Source organism: Chelonia mydas, chromosome 7, assembly GCF_015237465.2.
Source record: "Chelonia mydas isolate rCheMyd1 chromosome 7, rCheMyd1.pri.v2, whole genome shotgun sequence".
NCBI classification, from domain to species: Eukaryota; Metazoa; Chordata; order Testudines; family Cheloniidae; genus Chelonia; species Chelonia mydas.
In genome coordinates this window covers 45340439-45354907 of record NC_057853.1, presented here as the reverse complement: position 1 = coordinate 45354907, position 14469 = coordinate 45340439, and the positions used below count along the sequence as shown (strand labels likewise).

Sequence of the window (14469 nt, the reverse complement as noted above, 5' to 3'; positions counted from 1 at the left end):
GCCAGGAACAGGAGGTTTATAAATAGTTGCTTCCATATGAACGGATGAAAATGTCGGCATTCGATGGGTAGGTGCTACAGCAAGGCAAGTGTGCTGGCCTCTCCCTCCTCCGGACCCAGCTTCAAACCCTGGTGCAGGCCCTTCATGTTCAAAGGAAGCTGGTGCTTCCCTTGGCATCTCCATTTGTCCACATCATTAAGCCACCAACGTAATTAGCCACAACAGACCATCTCTGTTCAAGAGAGGCCTGTACCCTGGCAGAGTCCCCACCCTGTGCTTATCCAGTATATACACCCTAGGGATAATCTCAGCTCACCCCTCCTGGGGTTTGCCTCCATTGTTGCGTTAAATAACAAAACAAAACTCAGCCTAAGTTTCTCTCCCAGCTTGGGTGTTCCTGGGGGCTTCTGGGCAGGGCCCCTACCAGCCCAGACCGCAGTTCTCTCTCCAATCAGCCCAGACCCCACTTCTCTCTCCAACACACACATCCTTTTATACACCTTGATTGGACTTAAGGTGGCCCAACAGGTCTAGCAGCCAGAGAGAGTCAGCAGAATAGCCCTGCATCTACCTGCAGGATCCTACCACCTCACTGCATATCCCAAGACCCAGGTCTGAAATAGCTAGGAAGGTGCACGTCAAAGCTTAGATGCCGCAGGAATGGAAAAGAGGGGGTGCTGCAAATCATGACCAAGACGCAGCCCCAGAGCTATGAGTGTGCACTCTTGCATGGAATCACTCTGTTTCTAGCCAGTCCTATTAGCGAACACAGCCCATTCAAAACTAAATTTAAATATGAAAATTTCTGAACGTTTCCACTCTGCAGACTCAGCGTCCCAGGGGCCTGCACTCCAGTCTCAGCCTACCCTGCAGAGCTCTACTTCCTGAAAACATTTTCCTTGCCAGGTACAAGGTCCCTCTCCCAGGGCACAGATCCACGCAGCTCTGCTCCCATGTCTGAGATGGGTGCTCCCTGGATGGGGGAATGCTGGAACCCACAGGAGTCTAAAACTGCAAGGGAGCAGCCTGCAGTGGAACCTGCCCACTGAAAGGAACAGCCTTGACAAAGTGCAGAGAGGGGAAGAGTCTTCAGCTGACAGCTAAAAGGAGGCTTTAGCGGAGGAAGTGTAGAACTTGGATAGAACAGGAGGATGAAGTTGGGAGCTTCAGGTGGGGAGATTTGACAATACAGCTTGGCAGGGAGGTATGAAAGAAAATGTAATGGAGCAGGAAATGCCCAGAAGACCTGGGATAAAGGGATACACACACACCCATATCCAGCATACCACCCTCACCCAGGAGGCTGTAGTAAGAAGAACATAAGAATGGCCATAATGAGTCAGACCAATGGTCCATCTAACCCAGTATCCTGTCTATTGACAGTGGCCAATGGCAGATCCTTCAGAGGGAATGAACAGAACACGACAATTATTGAGTGATCCATCCCGTCATCCACTCCCAGCTTCTGGCAATCAGAGGCTAGGGACACCCAGAGCATGGGATTGCATCCCTGCCCATCCTGGCTAAACAGTCATTGATGGAGCGGTTCTCCATAGTGACAACCACCTTCCAGAGAAAGAATGAGCTAAAACTAAAATAATTCCAAAAACAACATGGGGGGCATTATTGGCTTATAGCACCCTGTCACATATACACACAGAGCAGGGCACACCCAGATTGGAGAAATATTTCTAGTACACTCTAATCCAAACTACTCATTAAACCCTAAACCAGCTAGAGATTGCTACCTAGCCCCACTGGAGTAACGAGATTTGAACTGCAGCTCCCTCCACTGCAGGGGAAGGAGGGAATTGAAATGGAGAGGCACATGCATAGGTCTAGTTATGAAACATGGAACGACCACTTACCTGCTAGACTCCTAACCACAGGGCAGTGCTTTTAGCAGGAAACCAACTAATCAATATGTCTGAATGGGGAGAAGACCAGTAAATTATTACAAGATGGCTGTTGTAGATACAATAGGTTAACAGCAAGAGAGGACATGAGGCCAGGTGAGTGAATGGCAGGAACTTATTATGGGTAAATTACCAGCTGCATCCACAACAGCCAGTGGCAGGTGAGGCTCTTAGACCAAGTGACCAAATAGGAGGAAGTTACCAGAAGGTAACTCACTGCATCCACAACAGCCAATGGCAGGAGGGCATTTATTGGTGTGCTATGAATCTGACACATTCTGCACGCAATGGTCATTCACCTTGATGTAAGTGTCGAGTGCTGGGTGGACACGGATCACTGCCAGCTGGATGGAGAAGGGTGTGGTGAATGGGAAGGTTGCCATGACCACGTGGCTGGGAGCCGGGAAGGAGAAGATCTTGAAGCCAAACTTCTGGAAGAGTCGGATCAGCTCCTCTGACGGCTTCTCCTCCCCCTCGCTCAGGATGCAGCCCACAATGTAGCGGCATTTCTCAGGTGGCACCTAAAGAAATGAATGAACAACAGGTGACATCAGGGGAGAAAGAAGGCTGAGAAGGGTCCAGGCTAAGATTTTTATAAGGTTCCACATCCATCAGCCAGGGACAGGTAGGTGCCCTGGAAACCCCACAGCCTGGTACTGGAGTCACCCCCACAGGACAGGAATAACACACCTAGAGGAATTTGGGGGGCAGCTGCCTGGGACACTCCAAAACCCTGCACGTTGGCAAGCTGCTCCCTTAAGAACAGGGTGAGGACAAAGCTGGTCAGCTGATGTAACTGCCGATGAATTTGACCCACAAACAATAATCTATTAATCAAACAGGGAAGAGAAAAACACAGACAAATAGTAGGGAACGTGCATGTGTTTTATGTAAATGTTATGTAAAATAGATGCAAATGCATTGGAAATGCAGCCCTCAGTTGGGTAAAGGTGGGACATGCTGAGAACGTGTCCCTGTGGACCTGGGCCAATTAGAAGATACAGTTTATTTGTTTTTGTATCTGCTCCGGGAAGTGGATAACCTGTGAGTCAGCTTCCACCCGCCCCACACTTCACAGACAAATGAATATCTGCCACCTTGTGCCAGGGGAGCAGGATCCCCATTTCACAGATGGGGAAAACAAGGCCAAGAGTGGGAGTGACTGACCCCCCAGCAACCCAGAGAGCGAGTGTCAGAGTTAGAATCAGAACTCAGGAGAACCCAACTACTGGTCCTATGTCAGACCACATTACTCTCTCCGAATATGGAATAGGATTGCAGCTCTACCTCTTGTCAAAAGCAGAGGACTCAGAATTAAGAGGCCTGGATTCTTTTCCCAGTGCTACCAATGACTCCTCAGCAAGTCTCTTAGCTGTTCTGTGCCTCAGTTTCCCCCTTTTCCCGCCTGCCCTTCTTTGAACCTTAACGCCTGCAGAGTGCTTTGAGATCTTCGGAGGGAAAGCAACAGAGATAAGCAGAATATGAATGTTAAAGTCTCTTCTCAACCCTCTGCAGTTGTGGGCAAGAGCCAGACAGACTCAGCTAGGACAGTATTAAACAGGGCCAAATGAGGGAATGCTCCTTATCTAGTGATGCTGGCTATTCATGCTGATGTCAACAAGTGAGCGGCAGCAGCAGACTGCCCTCTCCTTCTCTGCTAACCGAGGACCATACGGTGCACGCAAGCTTTTTAAAAATCTGCTGGCAGAATATTAAACAAACCCCTGAAGTTCCCGGGGCTGCAGTCCAGAACCAGCGCAGCCATCTCTGCTACATGCAGTGCCTTAGCTGGCCTACTTTATTTTACCCACTGGTTGGCATATTAAATCGGCCTGGGGGATGTGGGAAAAGGTATTTTCAGTACTTCCTAAACAGGCAAATCCAAACACAAAGGGCAGGACATGTTACTTGCTCAGTGATGTTGGTCACATAATGGGTTTAAGCGGCCAAGTAATGTCGCTTGCACAAATTGGGCATTTGGTAGGGGGTCCAGTGAGCAGAGCTTATAGTGATTTGGTCTCTACATGGAACTAATTCAACTCACCATAAAGTGGACACTACTCCCAATGCAGTCTATTGGGTGTTTGCCTTCTTATGTCAGAGACGGATGGATGGAAGGGGTAGGAAGGACTCCTGTTCATTGCTTTGCCTGACCCCCTGACTGCCAGATGGGCCTACATGGGAAAGTCACATAGGAGTGTGCACCTTCCTGACCACCTCTCATCTCAGACACAGACCACACACTATGCAGAGTCCAAACTCACCCTTTTCTTGGGGCTCAGCTTTATTGACAAAGAAATTAACCATACCACAGAAATGATCAGCTCAAACCCTCTCTCCCACTCCCGCCTCAGCTGCTTATAGCGTTCCTCATTCAGCACTGCTCAGCCCACACTCTGGATCCTCCCTCTCTTTCTCTCTAGCCAGTCCCACTTCCCTACTATTCCAGTGGTCTATAGGCACCAGCAGAAGCCACTTCATCCTTTCGCAATAGGATCAACAGCTGCTAACAGGTTGGCACATTTCAGACACACACTTTCAGCCTGATACATAATGTCATGTGCATCAATTTTACAATCAACAGATGTCTGATGGATAAATGAACCTAGCCCATAGCCTTCCTGCTCCCACTTACTCTAGGCTGCAGCTAGCTGAATTTGCCCCCCAGACGCTAACACAGACTACACACAACAACCCCATAGCATTCTGCGGGGCTCTAAGAAACAGTCCTCCAATGTGACTAACCAAATAGCAGAACCACTCAATCGATTTACAGACGAGAGAGGGAAAACGGCCATGAAAAGAATGTCCATTAGGTTCCCAAGTCAAGCCCTCAGAAAGAAACAAACTCTGGAATTAGGGTTACCCATAAGTATTATTACACACACACCCCACCCTCTCACCCAGAGTTAACAGATCAGGAAACTGAGGCACGGAGCAGCTGTGGTTTGTCCAGGGCCACAGGGTGAGTCAGTGGTCGAACTGCAAACACAACAGCAGCCTTCTGCCACAAACCCAGGCTGCCTCTTCTCAAGGAAGGCTTCCCAACGTGTGGAAAAACAACAAGCGGTTAAGGTATTTGCGATCGAGTCGCACTCGAGGGAACCAGACAAAACAAACCGTTTACTTCTGCCTTCGGTACTTCTCTGGCCCCCCATCATCATATCTAAGCACCTTCCAACCTGGATCGTATTTACCCTCCCCACCCTACTGGGAGGAGGGCATTGAGGTACAGAGAGGATCTGTGACTTGCACGCAGGAAGGCTGGTGGAGCATGGACTCCCGAGTCTCGTCCTGTAACCACTGGACCAGCTTTCCTCTCTTCTGGGATCTTTCTACCACCCCCATAGAACTGCTCAGCAAACCTAGCTCACAACACGCCTGCTGGGGAAGCCAGGCCAGCCTAATCTTCCTCAGCCATGAGAACTGTGGCCACCAACAGAGGGTTTAATGCAGGGCACATTGGAGAGCGGTGGGGGGGGGGGAGGGAGGAGTTATCAGAGCTGCAGGGGACTCCTAATACAATCATAACCTAGCCAGCCAAAGCTCTAGTTCTCCGCTAGATAAAGCAGGATCCCTGTAAAAGGCTGCAGCCTGAGCCACACAGTAGCATCTTCAAAACAGGAACAGCCAACAGGGTTATTAGTCCCTCTCTGGACCCAGGGGAGATCGCTCTAGACCCACGCACGCCCATGGGCACCCAGAGGACAGCCATCAAACTCCTTGGGCCCCATCTGAGAGACTCAAAAGCTTGCCTGTCCCACTCCCCCATCTGAACGATTCCCAGCTGGCGGAAGGGTTCAGCTGAGCAGAGCCCTGCTTGGAGCAGACTCCAGAAGAGGAAACCAGAGTGCTGGCTACTGGATGAGAGAGTCAACAGGGACCACCAGGCCAGTTGGGACACTGTGCCCTTCCCCGGTGATATTGCAACCTATGTGAAGTGAGCTGTAGGTCTCAGTCCAATCTCTCATGCGGAGGCGCCCACATCGCACAAAAGCAACAGGCTAGCTAGCTAGGGGAGCTGGGTAGCAGTGGGGTGCCATCACCATAGCAGCTCCACCCCAGCATGTATTTAAAAATAGAAACAATAACAATCTGTCTCTCTTGCTTCCTTTCCAACCTGTAGAAGAAATCACTTGAGTGACCTGTATGTGTGTGTGTGAGCGTGTGCATGTGCGTGTGCGCGCGCAGAACTCACTGAGGGGAAGCTCGGCCTCAGCAACAGGCTGTGCATTGAGCGTGATGATGCCCAGGCCCATTCTTATCTCGTGCACAGGCTAGTCCCATAACAGAGGGCCAGTTCCCAGCAGAGTTCCACCTCCCATGCCATGAGCCTCACCAGTTGGTCAGCAGGACCATTGTTCTGGCAGAACGCAGCCATCCTGGGAAGTCACTGTCATGGAGGTAGGGATGATCCCTGAGGTAGCCTGGGTCACTCCCCATAGATGGTTTGAACTGGACCTGAAATCAATTAGGGACGGGCATGGGGGCCAGGTGTTTGCAGCGACATGTAGGGCTACGTAGCCAGGCTGCTGTGATTTGCACCCCCTGGAGCTTTTTCACGGGTGTGGCTTCATTCCTAGCCCCATAGAGTTGCACTCATTAGGCTTGGAAGTCACAAATGCACAGTTCACATGGTCAGGCCTGACTCCAATAGGAAGGGCTGAGTTTCCTGGCTCATCACAGATGAAAGAGGGCATTCTTTGCTGCCATGATTATTTGATCATCCAATAGCACTGAGGGGTCCAAAAGGACCCCAAGGCTGTGACCTACCTAACAAGCTGAGAGCAGATGCCCTTGAGACGTTCTTTGGGAGGGTAATTCTCAAAGCACTTCCCTCTTCATACCAGCTTCTCTTCAGTCTCTCCTAGGTACATCTATAGCCAGCTTCCTCTTCAGCCAGGGGCTGATTTCTGGTAGGGCCTGAGAACACTGCGGGATGGCACTGTTTGTGTTGGACACCAAGGAAATGCAGAACTGGGCGTTACCTGCATTTAGTGGCAGTGGAACTGTCCACTGCAAGGGGTATGGTGCTTTGCTCAGGAGACAGCGCTTTCTTGGGGGTTGATCCAACACTGTGGAACAAACTCATTCCTCCAGGAATGAAGACCCTCCACTATGCTCCACTTCATGGCATGGCACGCTTCTCCTCCAAAAACTTCCAGTGGCGTCCCCGTCATACATTACGTTATTTTTAAAAAACAATGTCTCTGAGGTCCTCTCAATCCTTGGCCTTTCTGCTGGAGCTGCCAACATGAAGGCCAGATGGCTGCCACCACCATGGACAACTCCTGACTACGCTTGAATTCCAAAACTCATGTTGATAGAACTGAAGCTACCCAGAAGGCCAAGGAATACAAGAATCAGCGAAGCACAGAACCGCTCCCTATCTACAGCTATTGGCACTCTGGTACCCAAGTTCCCCCTCCCGTCCTGCTGTCCATGCTTCTCATCATGATTCTCAGATGACGTGCAATGGGAGAAACGGGAAGGAAGAAAACGCGAGCAGCGGTGATGGAAAACATGGTCTGCTAGAGAGAGACTCAGTGGCAAGGGATTTTCTCAAACCATGAAGAAAGCGGAGAGACTGTTTTCCTGTTGTCAGAGAGAGAGCAAAGTCATGCCACTAGAGCAGTGGTTTTCCACCTGTGGTCTGTGGGTCCCTGGAGTCCACAGACTATGGCTAAGAGGTCCGTGAAAGGTTGTCGTTACCATAAAACAGTGGTTCTCAAACTGTGGTCTGTGGACCCCTGGGCGTCTGCAGACTACATCTAAGATTTTCAAAGGGGTCCGCACCTTCATTCTAAATTTTTTCAGGCTCCGCAAATGAGAAAAGGTTGAAAACCACTGCATTAGAGGGTTTCCAGCCCGTTTCCACAAACCCTGACTGCCTCCAAGCAATCCCAGAACATGACACCTCTCAGAACAAGGGGCTGTCAACTTAAAGAGAAGATCGCCATAGCCAGGACGTTCTCAGAGGCCAGAAAAACAGCAAGTCCTAAGCCCAGCACCCTCCTTCCAAGAATGCAGCCCATTTCAGATAAGGGAGGCATTGACCGCAATCAGGGCCACCATCCGTAACCCTGGCCCCTCTCCTTCCTGGGTAGAGAGCACCCGGGTTGAGGCACAATGGTGGGTGAGGGACATGCACTGTTCTCAACTCCAACGATATCGTCTTCAGGAGAAGACTGCACTATATTTGTCTACTTAAGAAGCCGCAATTCTCACGGATTGGTGAATTCCCCCAAGTCCCCTTACCTACACCTGGAGAACTGAGCCAGGAGGCCCCTGAAGAACAATCTACTTAATCATTTTGGGGAAGTGGTTCCTAGAAGCTCATCAGTTTGAATCACTGTGTTGACAAATGGCTCTAGCGCGCAGGGGAGAAACAGGGTCCTCAGAGAGAGACAAGGTGGGGGGAAAGACAAGACCGACACAGCAGAAAGATGGGAGGCAGACAGTGCGCATGGATGGGGAGGGGGAAAATGAATCAGGGAGATAAGAGCCCAGAGTTCTTACACACCCCAGACAGCTCTCTCTGTCCATGTCCAAGACAGGGGCTTGTCAATTGCACTACAGAGGCATACCGCTGGGGTTATCATACAAGCACCTTAGGCAACCATTGGTCAACCACCTGACATTCAGCCATCAGAAATCAGATATCACAGACAACCTGCAGACCTACGACCAGCTGTTTCCAAACCCTCAGATCTCTGCCTGCTCCCCCACTCAGCATTCTAGCCTCCAATACAGACAGACAGGGCAGCTCAGGCACGGGACATTACACTGTACACAGCCATCATAGCTGCACAATCCCTGACACCGCAGGAGCCCATGGGAGCACAGATCCTCATGAGTCTCTGGGGAGACAACAGAGCAGAGAACTCAGGGGGAGACAGGCTGGCTCACGGTAATGGGAGAGAGAGCCCTTCACTTCTAGATCACCCCATGAAATCCAGCCCAATAGAGACCAAAACTGAGGCATGTTGGTCTGTGGCTCCTACATGAAATGAGGTGGTGGATCTCAGGCTAGCTCCCAGTGCACTGGTATCTGCATCACACAATCACTCAGTGACCCCGTTGCCAAGCTTAGTAGAGGCGTTAAGGACAGACTGGGCCCTGGAGAAAGGTATCCCACTGTGCCCCACGGGGGCATGTTGGCAGAGCTGCGTAGCAAAGCTTTGCACAGCTGCCACTTTTGCTCTCCCTGCCCTTTAGTGAGAGGACTTCAGGTTCCAGGGCTGGTAACCCCTTTCGGCAGCACCGAATTCACTATGCTTGGGAAGCAGAGATGGCATCTGTGCCTTCTTGGTCCTGGGTTTCTCCTTTAACTACAGTTGGTGAGGGACAGAGAGCTGAGCCCTGCAAACTCATGCCACCTCAGGTGACAAATCTTGCCTGCATCTGCTCAAATCATTATGTGATTCCATGGTGGGGATGGCGTGAGTCATAGGGAAGGTGCAAATTACACCAGTGGGTTACAGTGCCCATCTCCAATCCCTCTTTCTACAATACAGAAACTCAGAGACCAGCTGGTCGGGTGGTAATTATGGCAGCTTCACCTGCCTTGGGGACTCTGTGGGACACGGGCCTCCTTCCAAGAAGCATGGGTCAAAAGAGAAGGAGCAGCAGGGCAGGCCTGAGGTGCTCACTTCCTGAGTGATGCTATCAAAGGGGAGGACAGCTGGGATGCAGAGACTGAGGGCTCAGCAGCACTGGGCCTGCTTCCCCATTCATGTGGCCAACGGGGCCTCTGGAGTGCAGCCCGTGGCCTCCTCCAGTCCCAGGCTCTATTGGAAACATCCCCCAGCTGTTCTGCTCCAAGGAGAAACCAGCTAAGCGGCTCCACCACAAAGCGGCCCAAGTCTGGTCCAGTGGTGGGAGGGTTCCCCCTCCCTCCTTTAGCCAGCCTCCGGACTTTCCAAAGTGATCTGAGCCTGATTCAGCTCGAAATCATGCCTCCAATTATGTGCGCTCTCTCTCAACTGCCTGTGCTGTTCTCCTGTAGCGGATCTGTACCTCGCAGGATTCCTTGTCCTTCCTTCCCCTCACTCCCACACACTCCTAGAGATGCGCTTTGATGCCACAGCATAAGAATATTCTTTTTTTTTTTAAAGGCAGCTGCAAATGTACAACGGGACTCTCACAAGCAATGCTAGCTAACAAGCCACGGAGCAAAGATCTGGTTCAAACAGCACACTGCTGCCACCCTGTGCCACACGAGGGACCTGCGTGCAGAGCTCTGCTACGGAAAGACCACCACATTTTCTTCAGACCATATTTTTGGAGCTAAGCAGAGAATGGAGCCCAGTTGTGGAAAAGAAGGATCAGTGAAAAACCAGTCAGTATTGTTATCTGATTCCTGTAATAAAGAGATTCACTACTAAACAGATTCACACGTGGACTGCAGCAATCTCCCGGCAACCTAGGATTTCAGAGCTGTCACTACACTGCAAACCATTTGGAACTTTATGGCAACAGAGGATACAGAACTCATCAGACCTTATGTTCTCCAAATTACCTGCCATTTGACCCAGATGAGACTCCATCAGCAGTGCAGGACCTATGACACACAGCTGAGCATTCTGGATTCCCTGCAGAGTTACACATTCCAGCATTAGGGGGATGGAACTTGACTCCCCACTTCACAGCCAAAGCTGCTTTTTCAAAGATTGATCTCCAACTGCAGAATGCCAGGGATCTACACTACACCAGCCCACACAGTCTTGACGAGGCTAGGAAAACATACAGAGAACACTCCATCCAGGCAGATGTGACTATTGTTTCTAGAAGGATGTAAAGCCCTGGAAGGAGAGGAATTATTCAGTCCCTTAAAGTATAACTAGGAATCACGGCTGAAATTGAGCAAAGGACAATTTAGGCCAAAATAGCAGCGAAAGCTTACTAACAGTGAGATACATACAACTGTGGAACAGTCTCCCAAGGGACATCAGAGAAGCCCCACTGCTTGAATCACTTAAAACTAGACAAAGCTGTGGAGAATAGTCTGCAGCGTCCAATCCTGGACTGATTCCTGGGGACATGGGCTCAATTATTATTAAAGTGCTCATGAGTCTGAAAGATGGAAGAGACATCTCCCCACATGCTGTCGCTGCAGGAATCTCTGTCACAATTCTGAAACTGTTGCTTTAAGAAGTGAGTAAAGAGCATTTCAGCAGAGGCCAAGCTCCAGGAAAATGAAACATCCTTTCAATCCCTTTATTTAAGTACTCACAATTCCTGTTTTGAGGCAGATAAAACAAAGATAAATACTGAGTGAAGTAAATTAAGCTGTAAGTAGAGAGGATTTTATTAAACAAAAAGCAAATTGCTAGCAGCACAGCCTTGGCAGCTCATTAGTTTTTTTTTTAATTTTTAAGTGAATTTAGCAGGCAATCTTCTGTTTACTTTGAATAATACATGCATCAAGATTGCCCTGTGGCTTTGGCACTACAGTTCAATCCCTTCTCCAGCAGGTGGCGATAGGGACCTATATTGGGATTAGCATTGTGCGTCCCAGGAGACTAGTGGGTGACCTGAAGAAATCAGTGAGAGCACGCAAGTCTGAATCTCTCACCAACAGAAGTTGGCCCAATAAAAGATATTCCCTCTTCCACCTTGCCTCTACAACTGGGAATGAAAGTATTCAATTTTAATTTTTTTCTGTTAAATCCCTTCTCCATTATTCTGAAAATATTATGTAGGAGCTACTAAGTGTGTGCATGTCAAAGATTGTTTGATGGTTAGTTAACGTCAGTAGCAAATAATTCAACCTTTCATGAGGCTGTCACAGCCAGGTCACAGGCGTCCAGACCTAATGGTCAGAGCTGCAGTCCACAGTCATGAGACAGAGTCAGCTGGGTCAGGATACCAGGAAGTCAGAACCACACACTGGGACCAGAGTCAGGCTAGGTCAGGATACCAGGGATCACAGGTAGGAGACAAACTGGAGATCAGAATCACGAGCCAGATGCCAGGAGTCACGCTGGCTCAGGATGCCAGGAAATCAAGCCAGAGCTGGAGCCAGAAACACAAGGCACAACAGTCCAGAGCAGGATGGAGCCCAGTTCAAACAGCTTCCTGTTCCAATCCTGCTGCTGGCTTACATAGGGCCAGCAGGCCAATCAGCTGCTCCGGGACTCTGCCAACAGGACCTCGGGATGGAGCCTCAAACTGGGGCTGAGCTTCATGGGTCCCAGGCTAACAGGTGGAGGGTTGAGTGGGGCCACTCCCCGTTACCCCAGGCTTGAGACCTGAGGGTCATGACAGGCATAACAGTGCAACTGTCATATCGTGAAGCAGTGGTGTGATCGAATATTTACTTTTTACTTCAGGTGTCAAAAACAAAAGCACACACACACACAAATTTACGGGTGCCTCACATTTAAACAATCGTACAATGACAGAAATCACTGCCCAGCAACATGAAGTGCTCCTATACAGGTTTCAGAGCAGCAGCCGTGTTAGTCTGTATCCGCAAAAAGAAAAGGAGTACTTGTGGCACCTTAGAGACTAACAAATTTATTTGAGCATAAGCTTTCGTGAGCTACAGCTCACTTCATCAGATGCAAGCAATGGAAAATACAGGGGGGAGATTTTATATACACAGAGAACATGAAACAATGGGTGTTACCATACACACTGTAAGGAGAGTGATCAGGTAAGGTGAGTTATTACCAGCAGGAGAGAAAAAAAAAAAACCTTTTGTAGTGATAATCAAGGTGGGCCATTTCCAGGAGTTGACAAGAATGTGTGAGGAACAGTGCGGGGGTGGGGGGGAACAAAAATGGGGAAATAGTTTTACTTTGTGTACTGACACATCCACTCCCATTCTTTATTCAAGCCTAAGTTAATGGTGTCCAGTTTGCAAATTAATTCCAATTCAGCAGTCTCTCGTTGGAGTCTGTTTCTGAAGTTTTTTTGTTGAAGAATTGCCACTTTTAGGAGACCTAAAGCTTATGCTCAGATAAATTTGTTAGTCTCTAAGGTGCCACAAGTACTCCTTTTCTTTTTGCTCCTATACAGTTACTGCTTCAACTCGGGCAGCCAGTCAAACAAACAGGTAACAAACTAATTCAGCCATGCAGTAAGTAATTGGCGTAGGAAGTCGGTGAGGCTAAGAACTTACCAAGATTGAAAAAGGGATTGGACATGATTATGGGTAACAAGAAGAACCAGAGGAGTTGTTATTAAACATGAAAATTTGGGAAGGGATATTAAACCTCGGGTGTCAGGGGCTAAGCCGCATGTCTACACTAGAAATGCAAGTCGACCTATGTTAGGTAATTACTGTGGTGGTTGATGTCCACACTACCCTGCTTCTGTAGATGGTGCGCGTCCTCACCAGGAGCACTTACACTGACTTAAGAGGGTCAGTGGCGGGAGGGGGCTGAGAGCCCAGGGGCAGCTGGGCTCTTGGCAGGGAGCTAAGTACAGAGTGGAGAGAGCCCGGCTCAGAATGGGGAGCCTGGGCAGAGAGCTGGGTTGAGAGTGGGACCCAGAGGGCAGTCAGGCTCTGAGCAGGGCGGCTGCAGGTCAACTGGAAGCGGGAAGCCCAGGGGCAGCCAGGCTTTAGCTGGAGCCCCTCCCCTTCCACAGTGACAGCCCAGCTTCTTGTCAATTTCACAGCTCCAACATGGACCTGTGAAATTGACAAGAATGACAGTTAGCAGCCCATGTAAGCAATGCAGTGTCTATACAGACACTGCATCGCCCTAACTACACTGACATAGGCCCTATGGAAGTGGAGGTATTATGTTGGTGTAGTAGGGCACTTAAATCAGTGGAAGCAAGGCTGTAGTGCGCACACTGACAACCAGGGTGATGTAAGCTGCCTTACATCGACCTAACTCTGTTGTGTAGACCAGGCCTTAGACACCAGGATGAGACTAATGTGAGGGCAGATTACCCCTATCTGCTACTGCAGGGTTTTTACACCTTCCTCTGCGACACCTGGTGCTGGCCCCTATCAGAAACAGGACAGCAGGCTAGAAGGACCCTGGGTCTGATCCAGCCTGGAATGCCTATGTCTCCATGTTCCTTCTAAGCCTAAATAGCAAACCAATATTAACAGAGATCCAGAACGGCCATTCCCTCCCCTTCTAAAATCCTGCATGTCTGCACAAACGTCAAGTCACTGAACCAAGAAAACAAGTCTCAAGTTGTTCAGATGGGTGGATGTGTGAGTGCATGAAAATCAGGCTTTGGGGATTGGAGCCATGACTGCAGTGTCTGCGTTTGTCCTATACACTTGGGCAGTGCTCAGAGAATCATCTCATCCACCCATCAGGAGCCTGGGAAGGATCAGTCTCTGCTAGACATTCACTGGAGCTTTATCCAGACCACTCTGAAACACATCAAGCAACGGGGCCTCTCCCCTCTTCCTTGGGAAGACAATTCCACAGCCTAAGAGATCCCCAACCCTAGCAGGATGTTTTTCCTTCTGTTCACTCTTTAGTTAACATTCTCCCCTTCCTCCTAGTTACACCTTTTGGGATACCCCAAGCAACACCCCACCCGCTTTCTGGGTGTATACACCCCCTCATTTATGGAC

At 49.6% G+C, this 14469-nt stretch overlaps 1 protein-coding gene across 1 annotated transcript in view; it reads right to left on the bottom strand.

Moving 5' to 3' along the window:
* Window positions 1-14469, bottom strand: part of TEX264 (testis expressed 264, ER-phagy receptor) — a 126566-nt gene that overhangs the window by 95884 nt on the left and 16213 nt on the right. The window contains exon 4 of the mRNA XM_037905330.2: window positions 2216-2437. Coding sequence (XP_037761258.1) covers window positions 2216-2437 — 222 coding nt within the window. The remainder of the gene's footprint in view (window positions 1-2215; window positions 2438-14469) is intronic.